General features: G+C 30.7%; 1 protein-coding gene across 1 annotated transcript; it reads left to right on the top strand.

Annotated features, from left to right (window-relative positions):
- Positions 1-674: 674 nt before the first annotated feature.
- On the top strand, positions 675-17,839 carry LOC139903074 (uncharacterized). The gene is made up of 2 exons (XM_071885797.1): positions 675-1,058; positions 17,798-17,839. The coding sequence occupies exons 1-2, from the start codon at positions 675-677 to the stop codon at positions 17,837-17,839; spliced, it is 426 nt and encodes a 141-aa protein (XP_071741898.1).
- The last annotated feature ends 4,196 nt before the right edge of the window (positions 17,840-22,035 follow it).

Here is a 22,035-nt window from a genome sequence, read left to right as displayed (position 1 = left end):
GAATTATGTAGACATGATAATTGCCACCATTGAATTATGTGGACATGATAATTGCCACCAATTGATGTGAATGTTATGTATCGAGAGAATGATTTTTATACACAGGTTATGTGTATTAGTTTTTGTGCACGAGATATGTGAACGGTTACTAAGATTTATGAAAAATGGATTGCGTACACGAGAAATGTGTACTGTATTTAAAAGATATCGCATGTACATTACAGGTGGGTGTAGGATTCGGGACCATTTGTACCATGCAGCATTTAAATCTTGTGGTCTATCAAAATGATGAATTTTATTGTTTTATGATAAACCTATGAACTCACCAACCTATTGGTTGACACTTGAAAGCATGTTTATTCTCAGGTATGAAAGAAATCTTCCGCTGTGCATTTGCTCATTTTAGAGATATTACTTGGAGTCATTCATGACATATTTCAAAAGACGTTGCATTCGAGTCATTGAGTTCATCAAGATTATGATTAGGTCATTTATAGGTTGGATATTATGAAATGGTATGCATCCCGTAAAGTTTCGATGTAAAGAAAGTTTGTCTTTTAAAAACGAATGCAATGTTTGTAAAATGTATCATATAGAGGTCAAGTATCTCACGATGTATCCATATGTTATTGTATTCGTCCCTATAGATTAGGACGGGTCTCTTCATTATAGATATGTACGATGGGGTGAAGGTTTGCGTTTGGACACCTGTGGGAAACACAGAGTATTTCCCGATAGAAGTAGGATTGCACCAGGGATCGGCCCTTAGTCCTTTCCTTTTCGTCAATGATATCGTGCTTGTATCGGAATCAAAGGATGAGCTTAATAGAAGGCTGGAACAATGGAGGGAGGCCTTAGAACAAAATGGGCTACGGATCAATAGACAAAAGACGGAATATCTTAGGTACAAATTTGGTAGGACTGAGGATGAACTAAATGTTGGAGGGAACATCAGCATTGGGGACCAGATCTTGCACCTACAAGAGTCGTTTAGATATCTAGGCTCGGTCCTCCACAAATCAGGGAGGATAGACGAGGACGTGACTCATCGTATTAAGGTAAGTTGATACCATTCAAATTGAAAGGAGAATTCCTCAAAGGTTGCAATTAGACCTGCCATGTTGTACGTATCAGAATGTTGGCCAATGACGAAGGCCCAAGAGAGAAGGATGGAGGTGGCAGAAATGAGGATGCTTAGGTGGACGTGTGGTAAAACTATGCTAGATATGATCCCAAATGGTGTGTTTAGGGAAAACCTTGGAGTCAGTAGCGTTATCAATAAGCTAAGAGAAGAACAACTTCGTTGGTTTGGGCATGTGATGAGACGACCACGTATTGCCCCGGTTAGGAGAGTTAAGGCACTCACAGTCGATGGCGTAAGGAGAAGGGGTAGACCTACTCGTAGGTGGATGGATAGACTAAGACTTGACATGAGGGAGCTTTAGTTGACCGAGGACTTGACTTCTTATATGGATGCGTGGAGGGCTAGAATAAGAATAGTCGAGTAGGGTTACTTTCTATTATTATTATTATAGTTATTATTATTATTATTATTATTATTATTATTATTATTATTATTATTATTATTATTATTATTATTTACTATTAGTACTATTATTAGGATTCTGATTATTATTAGTATTATTATTACTGTTATTATTCTTACTATTACTATTATTAACTTTATTATTATTATTATTATTATTATTATTATTATTATTATTATTATTATTATTATTATTATTATTATTACTACTATTAATATTAATATTATTATTATTACTAGTATCTGTATCACTATTTGTATTATTATTATTATTATTATTATTATTATTATTATTATTATTATTATTATTATTATTATTATTATTATTATTATTATTATTATTATTATTGTTATTATTATTATTATTGTTATGTCTATACTATTTATTATTAGTATTATTATATTAATACTGTTATTATTATTGTTATTATCAGGGTTATTATTATTATTATTATTATTATTATTATTAATACTACTATAGTACTCTTTGTACTATTATTACTTGTACTATTACTATTACTATTACTATTACTATTACTATTACTATTACTATTACTATTACTATTACTATTACTATTACTATTACTATTACTATTACTCTTACTATTACTATTACTATTACTATTACTATTTACTGTTATTATTAGTATTAACTAGTTATTGAATCCTCGCTTCGCGCCGGGGGTTCGATTTTTAATGTATTTTATTGCGTTTAGTAAAATTATTTTGTGGCTAACGATGATGTCGTTGAAGCGCAACTCGAGTCGAACTAAAAGGTATAACCGTGACATATTTAAATGTTATTTTAAATTAACAATATATGTGCATCTCCGCGTTTCGCTATGGAATTGTCGACTTTTAAAAATTTAACGCAAAATCAACGTGTATGAAAAGTACCCAAAATATTTAGCGTTTTTTAAAAAGAGTCCGTTTTGCGTATAGCTAGTGACATTGTGTTCCTAAAATTATTTCGAGTTTAACGATGGTGTCGGAAAAATTTAACTCGTTGCGAGCGAGAAGATATGACCCGTTGAATATTTGGGTGGAGTTTATTTAAGATTTTTTATGAAAATGGTTATTTGACACTTTACCCCCCTGTTTGGGGGGTCGATTTGAATTTTTCAAAAAAGTGTGGGGCCTTTGTTGGTAAAATGAAATTTAGTTAAAATTAAAAAAAAAGGTGAAAAGTCAAAAATGCCCCTGGAACTATTCATAACTTTTGTCTATTAGTTAATATGTAAATTATTAATATTATTAGTATTATTAATATTAATACTATTAACTATTATTTACTATTACTAGTATTACTAGTATTAGTATTGTTATTATTATTATTATTATTATTATTATTATTATTATTATTATTATTATTATTATTATTATTATTATTATTATTATTATTATTATTATTATCATTACTATAACTTTTAGGTACTACTACTATTACTAGTAGACGAGTAGGTTTTGTATGTTTGTGTTTGTATGCACGTATGTTTGTTTGTATGTATGCATGGTATGTACGTATGTTTATGGATGTATGTATGTATGTTTTATAATGTAGGTTCCTTTTGTGTATGTAAGCAGGTTTTGTAATGTAGGTATCTTTGTCTAGGTATGTATTTTTTGTCTATGTATGTATGTTAGGTTGTTATGTAGGTATGTATGTATGTTTTGTTTGTTCTGTAGGTGTAGGTATGTACGTAGGTATGTTTCATGTAGGTATGTAGGTATGTGTTTTCACGAATGTATGTAGGTATGGATATAGGTTTATGTATCTATTGGTGTGTGGGGGGTGTGTGTGTGTGGGTGTGGGTGTGTGTGTGGGTGTGTATCGCATCGTTCGGTGCATCTTGGGGTCATTATGGCTGAGGACGACCTTCCTTGCTCCCGAGCTTGATTGGTATTCTTTTATCTATGTGTCTTCGGGGATGTCTACCGTAAAGGTGCATGAGTGGTGTTCTGGTTTGTTACGGGTGGTTGGCTCTTTGCTCGCGCAACAACTTCCACCTGACATACCTTTCGAGTACTGTTTACAAGGTCCTTCGGCATTATTTTTTGAGGCAACACCAAGCGTCGATTAAGTGACGACTTGACTGCCGCTTAGAGCCTAAATTGATGTTTCAGGCAGGCTTTTTAAACTCATGGAAATTTGATTCTACCATTTTCATGGCGTCTCTTTTTTTATTTTTTATTTTTATTATTTATTTTTATTTTTATTTTTTATTTTTAATTTTATTTTACTATTCTAAAAAAAATTATTTTCCTACTTTTTGGCTGGAGGTCCACTCGGAAGCAATCTCTTTATCAGTCGAATGAGGAGAGGGATGACTTTCTCTACTTTTTGTGTGGAGAAATGACTTGTTCTCTATTCTCAGATAGTGGAAGGATTGTCTACATCTCACCTCCCCCATACACCACTCATGTGGTATTGGGTTTCGTTGTTGTTGTTGTTGTTGTATATATAGGGTGAGAATCTAGAGAGAATCAAGGGTGAGAGAGAACTCAGAGAACTCACATATTGAATGCACATTCACCTGTAATGACCCGTCCTAATCCAAAAGAACGAATACAATAACATATGATTACATCGCGAGGTATTTTACCTCCATATGATACATTTTACAAACATTGCATTCGTTTTAAAAGACAAACTTTCATTACATCAAAAGTTAACAGACATGCATACCATTTCATAATATCCATCTAAAAATGATCTAATCTGTCATTTACTTAATCATAATCTTTACTGAACTCAACGACTTGAATGCAACATCTTTTGAAATATGCCATTAATGACTCCAAGTAATATCTTTAAAATGAGCAAATGCACAGCGGAAGATTTCTTTAATACCTGAGAATAAATATGCTTTAAAGTGTCAACCAAAAGGTTGGTGAGTTCATTATTTTATTATAATCGATCATTTTCATCATTTTAATAGACCACAAGAATTTCATTTCCAGTTCTCATAAATATACGTCCCATGTATAGAGACAAAAATCATTCATATGGATTGAACACCTGGTAACCGATATTAACAAGATGAATATAAGAATATCCCCTATCATTTCGGGACATCCATCGGACATGATAAAACAACATCGAAGTACTAAAGCATCCGCTACAACGGATGGGGTTTGTTAGGCCCAATAGATCTATCTTTAGGATTCGCGTTAATTAGTAGACTGGTTTACTAATTCTTAGGCTACCAAGTAAAAGGGGCATATTCGGCTTCGATCATTCAACCATATAATGTAGTTTCGATTACTTGTGTCTATTTCGTAAAACATTTATAAAAGCGCATGTATTCTCAGTCTCAAAAATATATATTGCAAAAGCATTTAAAAAGGGAGTAATGAAACTCACTATACTGTATTTTGTAGTAAAAATACATATGACGACATTTGAACAATGCAGGGTTGGCCTCGGATTCACGAACCTATATCAATTATATATATTAAAACATATAATTGTAATGAAACAACTTTATAATTTATTATTGTTATATTTAATAATTTATAGGTTTTATTTATTAATTTAATCAAATATTTTCATTTTATATATAAAAATATTAATATAGTTAAGTTATATGTATTAAATATAGTTTTATATAAACATTCTTTATTAGGTAAAATAATATTAATAATAATAAAAAGTTGTATCTTTTTATAATAATAATAATAATACATAAAATACTTGTTAATAATACTTGATAGTAATAATATTAATGTTAATAATAGTAATATTCATAGTAATAATAATATTCATAATAACAATGATGATAAAAATAAAAATGATAAAAATAATGATAATATTAATAATAATAATAATAATTACACTAACAATAATAATGATAATAATAATAAAAATGATAATAATAATAATAATAATAATAATAATAATAATAATAATAATAATAATAATAATAATAATAATAATGACTATAATAAAAAAATAAAAGTGTACAACCTTTGAAGAAAGGAGCTCTAAAATAAAACGCCACTGCCCGGGCTCGAACCCGAGACCTCTCGTTCCATGGAAACACACCCTTAACCATTGCTCTACTTCTTAATTTCTGTTCTAATTCCTAACTGAAATTTGTTTAACCCATTATTTGCCTGTTTCCATTTTTAACACCCATTTAACTTCTTCCATATTATTATCATTTATAATTAACATCATCATCAAAATCTTAGTTCATCATAACTGTATCATTATTATAATCTGACCATTATCATCCTAATATCCTAATTATCATCATCAATATTCTTATCATATTATTATCATTCCTAACTTCATACTATCATCACCTAATATTGTACATCATCCTTGTCTAACCCTAATCTTCATCCTCTTAATCATAATAATGCTCTTTGTCTCATCATCTTCTTCATCGTTACTCACCATCATCGTCGAGTTTCATAACCGTATACATCATCCTTCAGTTGCTGTAATAGTATCGTCACCAAATAAATCATCATCGTTTTCATCATCCATTATCATCATCCTTTTATCATCGATATCATCATCATCCTAATACTACTTAGCTATCTTCATTCGTCTATTAATTATCAGGGTCATTACCATCCTATATCATCCTCTCAACTATCAATGATACGGCCGGTTTCCTCTTATTAACATTCAACTTCCTTCGTTCGTAAAAAAAAAAAAGAAACAAAGCAGTTGCTGCGAATTGGGCTTTAATCAGATGCAGTTTGGGCTTCAACGAAATAGGGATCTTGTGTAGCAGTCCAACAAAATAAATAGATGGCAGCCCAATAACTAAAATCATAGAATTACGGCCCATTACAAATAGAAGTCGACATCAGTATTATATAAAAGGAGAGTTGGTTTACTTGCAAGTGGGTATTTTAAATGACTTTTTGGTTCGGTTATCAATAGAAATAGAAACTGACAAGTAGTAGGAAACAAAATATAACGTAGCCATCACCATCATAGGGTCATCATCTTGTTTTCATCATTATCATGTCGACATCTTCACTCATCATTATCTCGTTCATCTTTTTCACAGAAACAGTAGCAACAAAGGCAGTTAAATGGTGGTTTTAAAATGGAAAATAGCAGTAATTTACAGTGTGTTATTGGTGATGATTGATGGTCTGTGGTGGTGGTTTAAGAGTGGTGTTTAGATAGGAGGCCGATGTTATAGCCGCTGCAGAAACAGTGATACATAGTAGCTGAAACTTTTCGATGGGTTTAAGTGGTGTAGTGAAGGTGATTAAAACAGAAATAAAAGACGCAGTAGCAAATATGAACAACAATAAATAACATTGGCGTGGTTTTGGGTGGCTTACAAACAATTAGAAATAGAATAAGGTTGCAGCATGTGGTTTTTGGGTGTTCACCGAAAATAAATAGAGAACAGGAGCAGTAGAAGGAAGGTGATTGTATAGTGGGTTAGTGGTGATCGAGATATAAACAGCCAAGATATATATGTTGTAGCCGTTATGTTGATTTTTGGGTAGAAATTGTATGCGGTAGCAGGGATGGGTGTTGAGTTCACGATCTATAACCAGAAATACGGATTATAGTAGTAGCTAAATCATGGGTGGTTGGGTTGAGTTTACGTTCAAGAGAATAGAAAGAGAGAAGATATATAGAAAGAGAGAAAGAGGGTGGTTACCAGTTGTTGTGGGTGCTAAAGGAGCTCGATGGTTGTACATGATGGTGATGATGGTAGTTAATATAAATGAATCAGTGAGAGAGAGGATGAGAGATAGAGAGTGAGAGAGAGGTGGTGATCGATCAATATGTGAAGTGGTGACAAGCAAGGAGAAACAGAAAACTTATGAAGGCAAGAAGGAAAAAGAAAATCATAAATGAAATGGGTTTTTTTTTTATCTTAGATGTCTCGTATGCATATATATGTATATTATAGATATAGATATATAGAGAATGAATAATTGATATAGATAGTAGTTAAAGATGTGATCTAAGCAAGATAGAAGAAAGATACATGAATTTAGTTGTTATGTTTGATTCTTTAAAACACAAGTGAATGATCTAAAGTAGTGATGATAGTTGTCATGAAAGGCACGTGTGATTTTAATTGATATTTGATAATAGAAAAAGTTGATTGATTCGTGATTGAATTAACATATATAAAAAATATATGGGTAGACAGGTTTATTCGATCGAAGTAGAAGACATAGGAAAGAAAAAGGAAGAAAAAAATAAAATAAAGGGAATAGTGACACAATTGTATCTGTGCGGATTATTTCAACAAAATCACAGTTAAGAAGAACAAAAAAAAATTAATAAAGTTTGGTTATGATTTTTAACAAAGTTTCGGTTATATCTTCTTATATTAATTAGTATTTTTACTTAATAGTTACCTTATTAAAAGTCTCTAGTAATTTATTGTAAAACACGTATTGGAAATCAAGCAGGAATCTCCATTAAGTTTTGTCTAATTCTTGTTAATTGACACATTTATTCTTACTTGTAAATCACTTTACCATTTTCCGAATATCGTTAAAAAAATAGATTTCTTAAATCATAGTGGACCGAACAGATCTGTAATCATATCGCATTGAATTTGATAATTCAATCATTTGATATTATCTTTTAATTTCTGTCGATAAACATATATCGAAACAAATACGTTTATGTAAAGTATCATTCATCAAATACTTTGTTAACGTTTTTAATTAGTAAAACTATATATTATATATACATATCTATATACACATAAATGTTCGTGAATCATCGAGAACAGTCGAAGGTCAATTGAATATATGAAACAGTTCAAACTTTTTGAGACTCAATATTACAGACTTTGCTTATCATGTCGAATTCATTTAAAGATTAAGTTTAAATTTGGTCGGAAATTTTCGGGTCGTCACAGTACCTACCCGTTAAAGAAATTTCGTCCCGAAATTTGATTGGGATGGTCATGGCTGACAATAAATATGTTTTCATGACGCATACTAGCTGAAAATTAGAGTTTTATCATCATCGAGTAATATAGACAAAACAGTATAATTTTGTGAAGAGTACCAGTGAAGTTATCACAAGAAATGAAATGAGAAAAGTAGGTTTCGTCATATCTTTTGACGTAGATGGGTTGATTTCCGGAGTTCAAGAAATTTGGGGAAAATCTTCGTAATAATATTTGATTCTTCGGTAATTAAGGGGATTAGGATCCGCTTTAATGCAATCATCTGTTTTGATTGCTCTGTCGGATATTTTACTATAAATCCACTCTCTTCGTTTCCTTACAACTTACACCTTCTATTCTTTCTCCCTCAACTCATATTTTAAAGCATTCATCAGTATGCTCCATCCAGTACTGATTCTTGATATACTCATAACCTTCATATCTGTCATTCTCCTTTTTCATCTGTCGCCGAAAGAATCTATTCACTTCTACTATACTCTTGGTTTTATAGTGTTTTTAGTTCTCCCGTGTCTTTATATTGCTATACGCATTGATATACACGGTTTGTAACTTCTGGGTTATTGTTGGGTTTTATATCTTCCCTTATATTTCGATCTCTCTGCTTCTGTTTTTCTATAATCATTGACATCCCGAGTTAATGCTCTCTTTTATTTGCTGCGATTTATACTTCAATTTCTATTTCGGAACTTTGTCCTTTCGTTTCTTCTTCTTGCGATTAAGCACCGCTTGTAATGGTCCAGAATTTGCAGATGTGAATTTAGGAATGAACATAGTTAATGTTCTAAACAGAAAATTGTAATGGCATGATCTTAATTTGTCAAATTACCAGAATACCCTGGAAAATACCGAATCATCAAGAAATATTTTTTTGATATTTTAGAGGTTAAATAGAATACGGGAATCGTGTAACATGGTACATGATGACGTTTTGATCTGTGAATCATCACGTTCCTTTTTAGAAACTCAGCATGAATTACTGTAATATAATCACGTTGTTCAAGTGTCATTATATTATACTGACTCATGCTTCAGTTCCCAACACTACTTCAAAAACATTCTTATTTTAAACTTGAGGGTTTCAGAATTCAGAAACTAAAATACTTTCTTTTATGATGTAATACAGATAGCGCAAAGAGGTAAATGATTTCAGATAAGAATAATTATGGAAATATCTTCAGAAATATGGAGGATATTTATAATGAAGGATACGATGATATCTTATAATTTCTAATATCATAGGATGATGAAGGGTATTGTTTGCAGGGGTTTAGAGTCAGGAGCAAGGTATTCGTTAATGACTTCAGCAGATACTGAATCATTTGGATCCTTTGAAGGCAGGTTCAGCGTTTGTGATTTGTCCATAGCCTCCTTCATACTTTGCTCAATTTGTTTTCCAGTTCCAAAACTTCTCTTTTTCTGAGCTTTGCCAATACACTATTCTTTATCATCAAACTTTTTACTGTTAAGGTCGTTTATAGTTTTTTTTTTTTTTTTTTTTTTGCTGCTTCATCAGCATTTCGAGAACTATTCCACAGTTTGGGATGTTTTTCAGAAACTTCACATTCGAAGTATGGAGTTTTAGGAGATAGACGTTATATGTATATATATAACTATTGAAGTAGAAACGCTGCGAGATTTTAAAATATTGATTGCTGATTCTTGGTAATTGATATGGTAATTCTTGTTACAAGATGCGGGTGAGTATACGGTCATGTTTTAACGAACAATTATAATGGTTTTTCGGAGGGACCTAAGCCATTGAGTAATGAAGTTGTTGGTAACTTTACTGTTAATGTGGTAGAATATGAAAGGTTCCCCAGTAACGATGGCGAAAGGGCAACGTATCTATCGAGGTTATAATAAGACTAGTTCGACTGAAAAGTTGAAGTTGACTTGCTGGAGCTGTGACAAAACTGGCTATCTTGAAAAGGAATTTGAAAAGTCATTTTAGCTAATAAATGCCAAAGGGTCTGACACGGATACGTGTTAAACTATGACTTTGGGTTCGAGAGTTTTTCAGATACATAACTGTGGGTAACATGTGGTTGGATCATCATTTCGATTGTTCATTGTTTGAAGTATCTTCGAAAACTTTGGAGGGTTCGAACACAGATTGTAATCGTTAATATACATATGATGTTCTAACACAGTTTTGAAGTCAAAATATAGCTTTGAGAGATATAAGAATCTAAGAGTGATGATACTGGTTATATTTCGAATTGAGTTTTGCGATTTCAAAATCAGAATATGTAATTGAATTTGAATGAGTATGGTTGTTTTGATTTTTATGAAAGAATGTATATTATTGAGAAATAGTGAGTATAGTTGATGATTGTTGAATCGGATTCGAAGAATGTAACATATTAATTGTGAATTTATATATTTCTCGGGTATTACATACCCGTTAAAAAAAATTTCACAATTAATATTTTGTACAAAAAAATTTTATTACAGCCTTTATGAAAAAAAAAAAATATATATATATATATATATATATATATATATATATATATATATATATATATATTTTCTTTAGTTGTAACAAAGATTTAATGAGTTAATATTAAATTAAACTCATTTGATTTACGGTTGAAACTAGAATTGAGTAATCCCTAAAACTTTAGAAATTACATGAGTATTTCTTCAATGATATTGGAATTATGAATCAATACTTCGTTATTTATTGATGCATGATGTTGGTGTTCTTGGAATTCTTGTGAACTTCATAAGGCACGAATGATGTTATTTGGAAAGTTTCGAGTACCTTGATGATGAAAGTGTAAAATCAAGAATATATTTGCATAATACACTTGATTTATTATGAAATGGAATTCATTGAATTGAAACAGAGATTGTAGTTAATGATGATTAAGTTACTGACGAAAGATGGTCACCATAGCATATTAGTAATATGAATTAACCGAGTAGTTAAGATTCACACCTAGTAGCTTAGTACGGAATGATTTATGATGGTTTCAAAATTTATATATATAAGATATACATATAATTTCTTCAGAGGAATTGAGTTAATACTTCATAATTTCTTGATTCTATATAATCGTTGTTGATTCCTAATGATGTCCACAGTGATTCTTGAACTGACGGAGTTTGTGATGTTACAGGTGTTGCTGATTCTGACGATGCTGACGGCACCGACTGTGATGGTGATGCTAACGGTACTGTTGATGCTGTTGGTAAAACAAATCTAGTTTGTAAATCGTGCACCATTCTGGTCAAGGTTTCTTTTATCATTTCGGTCCACTCATCTGATTTATGGTTAGGTCTAGAATAAGTAATCTCTAAAATTTTAGAGATTACATAATCACCGTAAAATATTTCTCCGATGAAGTTATGAATTAATACTTTATCGTTTGTTGTTGTTGGTCTTCCTTGTTATCTATAGGGCGTATGACACTGATGCTCGTGGGACAGATTGTGAAGTTGAGGTTTACGACGTGGTTGTGGTTGGGGGTGGTAATGGTACTGTTGACTTTGATGATGGTGGTACTGGTTATGCTGCTGGTATAGCTGCTGGTGTTTGTAACCTTTGCACCATATTCTTTAAAGCTACTACCCGAGCACGAAGCTTGTTGACTTCTTCTATTACACCAGGGTGATTTTCGGCTCGAACGAGCGGATAAATAAAATCTAAAATTTGATGTAGTATGTAATCGTGACGAGATACTCTAGAAATGAGAGAGAAAATGGTGTCTTGAACAGGTTCGCCGGTAAGTGCTTCAGGTTCTTCGTCAAGAGGGCAATGTGGTGAATGGAAGGGATCACCTTCTTCTTGTCTCCAATGATTGAGGAGGCTACGAACCCATCCCCAATTCATCCAGAATAGATGATGATTGATTAGTTGATCCATTCCGGTCACACTGCTTTCGGAGCTTGAGTGAGATTCTATTTCGGAATCTGAGTGACTTGAACTGATGACGAATTCCATTTCATACGATTGGATAGGGGATTTTTCGATATAAAAATGATTTTCCGGCTATCGAGTGGTATTCTATTTACATAGGATATATATATATATATATATATATATATATATATATATATATATATATATATATATATATATATATATATATATATATATATATATATATATATATATATATATATATAGATCAAAAGATTTCGTAGATTACGGAGGAATTTACAGAATATGTCAGGCAAAGTTTACAGTAACAGATACGATAAGATATGATTTAGCAGATACGCTAAGATATGAATTTTGTCTATATACTATTCATGCAATCAATGTAGCAAGATGTGTCTAGACTAATAATGATAAGCAGGTAATTTCCTAAGGATGATAAGTAGATGATTTTCGACACAAAATGATAAGCAAAACTTTTGACATGCAGACACGGTCGAAGTCCAGACTCACTAATGCATCCTAATGACTATCAGTTAGTCACACTAATGCAGACCTGGTTCGCTAAGACCACCGTTCTGATACCACATGTAATGACCCGTCCTAATCCAAAAGAATGAATACAATAACATATGATTACATCGCGAGGTATTTTACCTCTATATGATACATTTTACAAACATTGCATTCGTTTTAAAAGACAAACTTTCATTACATCAAAAGTTGACAGACATGCATACCATTTCATAATATCCATCTAAAAATGATCTAATCTGTCATTTACTTAATCATAATCTTTACTGAACTCAACGACTTGAATGCAACATCTTTTGAAATATGCCATGAATGACTCCAAGTAATATCTTTAAAATGAGCAAATGCATTGCGGAAGATTTTTTTAATACCTGAGAATAAACATGCTTTAAAGTGTCAACCAAAAGGTTGGTGAGTTCATTAGTTTATCATAATCGATCATTTTCATCATTTTAATAGACCACAAGAATTTCATTTCCAGTTCTCATAAATATACGTCCCATGCATAGAGACAAAAATCATTCATATGGATTGAACACCTGGTAACCGGAATTAATAAGACGCATATAAGAATATCCCCTATCATTCCGAGACATCCATCGGACATGATAAAACAACATCGAAGTACTAAAGCATCCGCTACAACGGATGGGGTTTGTTAGGCCCAATAGATCTATCTTTAGGATTCGCGTCAATTAGTAGACTGGTTTACTAATTCTTAGGCTACCAAGTAAAAGGGGCATATTCGGCTTCGATCATTCAACCATATAATGTAGTTTCGATTACTTGTGTCTATTTCGTAAAACATTTATAAAAGCGCATGTATTCTCAGTCCAAAAAATATATATTGCAAAAGCATTTAAAAAGGGAGTAATGAAACTCACTATACTGTATTTTGTAGTAAAAATACATATGACGACATTTGAACAATGCAGGGTTGGCCTCGGATTCACGAACCTATATCAATTATATATATTAAAACATATAATTGTAATCAAACAACTTTATAATTTATTATTGTTATATTTAATAATTTATAGGTTTTATTTATTAATTTAATCAAATATTTTCATTTTATATATACAAATATTAATATAGTTAAGTTATATGTATTAAATATAGTTTTATATAAACATTCTTTATTAGGTAAAATAATATTAATAATAATAAAAAGTTGTATCTTTTTATAATAATAATAATAATAATACACAAAATACTTGTTAATAATACTTGATAGTAATAATATTAATGTTAATAATAGTAATATTCATAGTAATAATAATATTCATAATAACAATGATGATAAAAATAAAGATGATAAAAATAATGATAATTTTAATAATAATAATAATTACACTAACAATAATAATGATAATAATAATAATAATGATAATAATAATATTAATAATAATAATAATAATAATAATAATAATAATAATAATAATAATAATAATAATAATAATAATAATGAATATAATAAAAAAATAAAAGTGTAACCTTTGAAGAAAGGAGCTCTAAAATAAAACGCCACTGCCCGGGCTCGAACCCGAGACCTCTCGTTCCATGGAAACACACCCTTAACCATTGCTCTACTTCTTAATTTCTGTTCTAATTCCTAACTGAAATTTTTTTAACCCATTATTTGCCTGTTTCCATTTTTAACACCCATTTAACTTCTTCCATATTATTATCATCTATAATTAACATCATCATCAAAATCTTAGTTCATCATAACTGTATCATTATCATAATCTAACCATTATCATCCTAATATCCTAATTATCATCATCATCAATATTCTTATCATATTATTATCATTCCTAACTTCATACTATCATCACCTAATATTGTACATCATCCTTGTCTAACCCTAATCTTCATCCTCTTAATCTTAATAATACTCTTTGTCTCATCGTCTTCTTCATCGTTACTCACCATCATCGTCGAGTTTCATAATCGTATACATCATCCGTCAGTTGCTGTAATAGTATCGTCACCAAATCAATCATCATCGTTTTCATCATCCATTATCATCATCCTTTTATCATCGATATCATCATCATCCTAATACTACTTAGCAATCTTCATTCGTCTATTAATTATCACGGTCATTACCATCCTATATCATCCTCTCAACTTTCAATGATACGGCCGGTTTCCTCTTATTAACATTCAACTTCCTTCATTCGTAAAAAAAAAAAAGAAACAAAGCAGTTGCTGTGAATTGGGCTTCAATAAGATGCAGTTTGGGCTTCAACGAAATAGGGATCTCGTGTAGCAGTCCAACAAAATAAATAGATGGCAGCCCAATAACTAAAATCATAGAATTACAGCCCATTACATATAGAAGTCGACATCAGTATTATATAAAAGGAGAGTTGGTTTACTTGCAAGTGGGTATTTTAAATGACTTTTTGGTTCGGTTATCAATAGAAATAGAAACTGACAAGTAGTAGGAAACAAAATATAACGTGGCCATCACCATCATAGGGTCATCATCTTGTTTTCATCATTATCATGTCGACATCTTCACTCATCATTATCTCGTTAATCTTTTTCACAGAAACAGTAGCAACAAAGGCAGTTAAATGGTGGTTTTAAAATGGAAAATAGCAGTAATTTACAGTGTGTTATTGGTGATGATTGATGGTCTGTGGTGGGGGTTTAAGAGTGGTGTTTGGATAGGAGGTCGATGTTATAGCCGCTGCAGAAACAGTGATACATAGTAGCTGAAACTTTTTGATGGGTTTAAGTGGTGTAGTAAAGGTGATTAAAACAGAAATAAAAGACGCAGTAGCAAATGTGAACAACAATAAATAACAGTGGCATGGTTTTGGGTGGCTTACAAACAATTAGAAATAGATTAAGGTTGCAGCATGTGGTTTTTAGGTGTTCACCGAAAATAAATAGAGAATAGGAGCAGTAGAAGGAAGGTGATTGTATAGTGGGTTAGTGGTGATCGAGATATAAACAGCCAAGATATATATGTTGTAGCCGTTATGTTGATTTTTGGGTAGAAATTGTATGCGGTAGCAGGGATGGGTGTTGAGTTCACGATCTATAACCAGAAATACGGATTATAGTAGTAGCTAAATCATGGGTGGTTGGGTTAAGTTTACGTTCAAGAGAATAGAAAGAGAGAAGATATATAGAAAGAGAGAAAGAGGGTGGTTACCGGTTGTTGTGGGTGCTAAAGGAGCTCAATGGTTGTACATGATGGTGATGATGGCAGTTAATTTAAATGAATCAGTGAGAGATAGGATGAGAGATAGAGAGTGAGAGAGAGGTGGTGATCGATCAATGTGTGAAGTGGTGACAAGCAAGGAGAAACAGAAAACTTATGAAGGCAAGAAGGAAAAAGAAAATCATAAATGAAATGGTTTTTTTTTATCTTAGATGTCTCGTATGCATATATATGTATATTATAGATATAGATATATAGAGAATGAATAATTGATATAGATAGTAGTTAAAGATGTGATCTAAGCAAGATAGAAGAAAGATACATTAATTTAGTTGTTAAGTTTGATTCTTTAAAACACAAGTGAATGATTTAAAGTAGTGATGATAGTTGTCATGAAAGGCACGTGTGATTTTAATTGATATTTGATAATAGAAAAAGTTGATTGATTCGTGATTGAATTAACATATATAAAAAAAATATGGGTAGACAGGTTTATTCGATCGAAGTAGAAGACAGAGGAAAGAAAAAGGAAGAAAAAAAAATAAAGGGAATAGTGACACAATTGTATCTGTGCGGATTATTTCAACAAAATCACAGTTAAGAAGAATAAAAAAAATTAATAAAGTTTGGTTATGATTTTTAACAAAGTTTCGGTTATATCTTCTTATATTAATTAGTATTTTTACTTAATAGTTACCTTATTAAAAGTCACTAGTAATTTATTGTAAAACATGTATTGGAAATCAAGCAGGAATCTCCATTAAGTTTTGTCTAATTCTTGTTAATTGACACATTTGTTCTTACTTGTAAATCACTTTACCATTTTCCGAATATCGTTAAAAAATAGATTTCTTAAATCATAGTGGACCTAACAGATCTGTAATCATATCGCATTGAATTTGATAATTCAATCATTTGATATTATCTTTTAATTTCCGTCGATAAACATATATTGAAACAAATACGTTTATGTAAAGTATCATTCATCAAATACTTTGTTAACGTTTTTAATTAGTACAACTATATATTATATATACATATCTATATACACATAAATGTTCGTGAATCGTCGAGAGCAGTCGAAGGTCAATTGAATATATGAAACAGTTCAAATTTTTTGAGACTCAATATTACAGACTTTGCTTATCATGTCGAATTCATTTAAAGATTAAGTTTAAATTTGGTCGGAAATTTTCGGGTCGTCACAGCACCTACCCGTAAATTGACCATAAATTGAATACAAAAAGTTTGAACTAAAATACGACAAATTTGACTGATTTCACCGACATTCTAGCTTTTCCGAATTTTGACAGACTTTGACTCGATTTATTCAACTTTGACCCAAATTTTGACCGCTGACTGTCATATTATCGGTTTTCTTCGAGACGGAACGGCGTAGTCACCAAACCGTCACAACGAGCGTCGCAACGGCTTGAGACGGGGTCTTTTGCAATAGTAACGCAGACTGACACGTGGCTCAATCTGTGCCACACAAACTGACACGTGTTAGTATGCGCTGACATGGTAGTTAATTTGCATTGACATTGCAGTCAGTTTGTGCTGACGTGGAATTTAAAAAAAATAAAAAATAAATTTTAAAAATAAATTTCGAAAAAAAATTCTGAAAAAAATTTCGGGAAATTTTTTTATCCGAATTTTTTTTAAGAATTAATTTCTTTTTTCAGTCTATGACATACTGAATAAAAATTGTTTTTTTAATCTGTATGCAGATTGAAGGTGAATTTGAGTGCAGATTAAATGTTAATCTGTGAGTTCTATGGTTTCTCTCTCACCCTTAGTTCTCTATGGATCCCTTCAATATATATATATATATATATATATATATATATATATGTATATATATGTATATATATGTATATATATGTATATATATATATGTATATATATATATACGTATATATATGTATATATATGTATATATATATATATATATATATATATACATATATATATATATATATATATATATATATATATATATATATATATGTTTAGAGTTGTTATCCGAACGTATTAAATAAAGTAATTAATACTCGTAATTAATGAACTATGAAATGCCCCGTTCATATCGATTATAAACGATTCACAATAGTTGATTTCATTGCGAGGTATTTGACCTCTATATGATACAATTTTACGAACATTGCATTCGTTTTTAAAAGACAAACTTTCTTTACATCGAAAGTTGATGACATGCATACCATTTCATAATATATCCAACTATAAATGTCTTAATAATATTCTTGATGAACTCAATGACTCGAATGCAATGTCTTTTGAAATATGTCATGAATGACTCCAAGTATATCCCTAAAATGAGCAAATGCACAGCGGAAGATTTCTTTCATACCTGAGAATAAACATGCTTTAAAGTGTCAACCAAAAGGTTGGTGAGTTCATAAGTTTATCATAAAACAATAAAATTCATCATTTTGATAGACCACAAGATTTAAATGCTGCATGGTACAAATGGGCCCGAATCCTATACCCACCTGTAATATACATGCGATATCTTTTAAATACAGTACACCTTTCTTGTGTACGAAACCATTTTTCATAAATCTTAGTAACCGTACACATATCTCGTGCACAAAATAACATACACATAACCTGTGTATAAAATCATTCTCTCGATACATAACATTCACTTTTCATTGCTTTCATAGCTTGGCTTGGTAACCGACTTAACATAAAATGCGCATAAATAATATCCCCAAAACAGAACATCTCGTCTGTATAATAATCATATAAACTTTGAAGTACTAAACACCACGCTCACTAGCTCTTCCGTCTAGTGAACATTCTGGGTGGGGGTGTTAAACCCGGTAGCTACCTTTAGGATTCGCGTCAATTGACGTGCACTAATTCTCAAAATTAGTGATGTTCCCTAATTCTTAGGTTACCAAGCAATAATAATCAGGGGAAAAATATTCATATCAATTGTGCTAATTATCACGTCCACATAATTCAATGGTGGCAATTATCACGTCCACATAATTCATTCGAGGAAAGTTTTGCTTGTGTATGTCTCGTCAAACATTTAAAAAAAGCATTTCATGTATTCGCAGTTCAAAATGTATTTCAAAAGCATTTAATAAAGCAGTTGTAAATGTAGCGCATGTATTCTCAGTCCCAAAAATGTAAAGAGTAAAAGGGAATCAAATGAACTCACTCTACTGTATTTTGTAGTAAAAATACATATGGCGACATTGAACAAGTGTAGGATTGGCCTCAGATTCACGAACCTATATCATTTGTATATTCATTAATACATATAATCGTAATCGAATATTTTATATTTATTTTGTTATGTATTACAATTATAATTCCTATATATATATTTTATTACTACTTATAATAGGTTATAATATATTTATTTGATATATAATTCAATTGACGTTATAATAATTGTATTAGTTAAACATAATATTATGTAATATTAGTATACTTGTGTAATAAATATATTTTATATAAATTTCTCTTATTTGTAAAATTTTAATTATAATAATAACAACATAAGGATAGTAATAATAATACTCGTAATACTACTAATAATAATAATGATAAAGATAATAATTTTTAACAATACTAATAGTAATAATAAAAATGATAACAATAATAAAAATGATAATAATAATTGTAGTAAAAATAATAACTTTACTAATAATGATAATAATAATTTTACTTATTTTAGTGATAATTATATTCATAATATTAAGTTAGTATTAACAATAATTAATATATTCATAATCTTAATCATAATAATTAATAATAACAATAATGATACAATAATAATACAATAATAATAATAATAAACATAATAATAACCTTAATAATAACTAATAATAATAATTATAGAAATAAAATAAAAGTGTATACCCTCCCCAAGCTTTTTCTAAAAAGAAAATGTCCAAGACGAGACTCGAACCCACGACCTCTCGAAACCCCTAACAATCCTCTCAACCATTACACCACTTCAACTTTTCTGATACACACCCATCTCATAAAGATATAACCCGTAAACTAACTGTTTTGGCCCAATAGAAATTCCTAACCATTTAATTCATGTACGGCCCAATTTCCTTTGGCCCAACCGAACTTCTAGCCCAACAATAGACCCAAGTCCCCAACAGCAGATTGTTTAATAAAAAAAATAAAAATCTTGCTGCAGCCTTCGTACTTCCTCATCTTCAACATACATCTTCATTCACAAGGTTATTATCACCATTATCCGTGGATCATCATCATCGTCAACTTATCATCTTCACTAGATCATACATAAAATCACAACATCAATACATTCGTCAACATTATTCTTCTCCTTCGTACTTCCTCATCTTCACTTAGCGATTGGCAATAATGATAGCTGCAATAGCAGCGAACTGTTTTGCAGCAGCAACACATGACTGCAATAGCTGTTTTGGCAGCCCGTTTGATGAGTGGTGATCCGTAACGACAGTGTTGATGGTGGTATAATGAAGGTTAGCGAGGGAGATGGTTAACAAAAAAATAAAAAAAATAAAAATAAAAAAATGGTGATTGTGAGGGTTGTCTTTTAGGTTTGGGTTGTTTAACAGAAAAATATATATACGAGTTTGATCATGGGTTTTAGATGATGTTGTTTTGGTTTGTGTTTGATCGAAAAGAAAACAAGAAAAATCAAGTGGCAGTTGTTAGGGTGACGATGGGTGGTGATGGATTATGGTGGTGGTTGTTGGTTGCTCGACCCAAAACTGTAAACAGAAATAAAAGTAACGCAGTAGCAGGTTTCGATAATAAAAGTAACACGAGGGTTGGTGTCGTGAATGTTTGTTGATGATGACCGGGGACATAGAAAACAAACAGCAGTAGCATCCACCATATAGCTGTAAACCATAACCTTAATCATCCAAGTGGGTGATGTTCTTGTCGTGGGATGATGGTGGAGATGGTGAGGTGAACCGAAGGTTGTATGGGATTGGTGATGGGTTTCGTGGTGATTGTAGGTGGTGGCGGGAGGTGATGCTTGATGATGGTTTTAAAATGGTGGCGTGTGGCGAATTCAAGATGGTGATAAAGCTTTAAAAAAATATAGATATATGACGGATGAAGTAGAGCAAGGTAGGTGATGATGTGTTCAAATGCATACTTACTGCATATATATATAATAAAATATAACATGTATATAGATATTGAATATATATTATAGGATAATGGAGTGTAATAATATTCAAAAAAGAAACAGTAATTACATGAATTTCATGAATTTAATAGTGTCGAATAGTACTCCCCAATTATTCAATCGAGTGATTTGTTTATTTGTACCGACAGTTTTCACGGAATGCTATATCGCTCTCCGTTGTTAAATCAGTGGCGGATAAAAAGGTTTCAGAAAAACTCCAAACTTTTAAATTAAATTCCTTTATTTATTTCAGTCATTATGGTATAAAATTCGATCATTAATTTATTAGATAAAAATACATCAATTGTCCCTCTCAATTCTGGGTAAAATATAAAAAGTGTTAAAATTTAATAATTAGAACCTAAATGTACATTTAATAAGTATATAACTTATATAACTCATTTTAGGATCACCTTTTATTTTAAAATCATATAAGTTTAAATTTAACTTGCTTAATATCGATCAACTGACAAACGAGTGCTATTATCGTTTACTAAATAAATTCGAAACCATATAAATATACATTCAATATATCTTACATATATATATAGATATATTTTAATATCATATATTATTTTATTTACATAGTTAATTAACTCATATAATATTTTAATTTATAATAATTAATGTATATATATATATATATATATATATATATATATATATATATATATATATATATATATATATATATATATTCATTTACACATAATGGTTCGTGAATCGTCGGGTAACAGTCGAAGGTTAATTGAATATATGAACGTCGTTCCATAATTTTTGAGACCC

The sequence above is a fragment of the Rutidosis leptorrhynchoides genome, chromosome 1 (genome assembly GCF_046630445.1).
Source record: "Rutidosis leptorrhynchoides isolate AG116_Rl617_1_P2 chromosome 1, CSIRO_AGI_Rlap_v1, whole genome shotgun sequence".
Lineage (NCBI taxonomy): Eukaryota > Viridiplantae > Streptophyta > Magnoliopsida > Asterales > Asteraceae > Rutidosis > Rutidosis leptorrhynchoides.
Note: the sequence above shows the minus strand (reverse complement) of the source record. Positions and strands in the feature narration are given on the sequence as shown.

What these genes read in the sequence shown, in the direction of transcription:
- LOC139903074 (XM_071885797.1), top strand. Translation starts at nt 675, where the DNA reads ATGTACGATGGGGTGAAGGTTTGCGTTTGGACACCTGTGGGAAACACA. An exon ending in ACGTGACTCATCGTATTAAG is followed by an intron (nt 1,059 to 17,797) that starts GTAAGTTGATAC and finishes ATCTGTATGCAG; the next exon opens with ATTGAAGGTGAATTTGAGTG.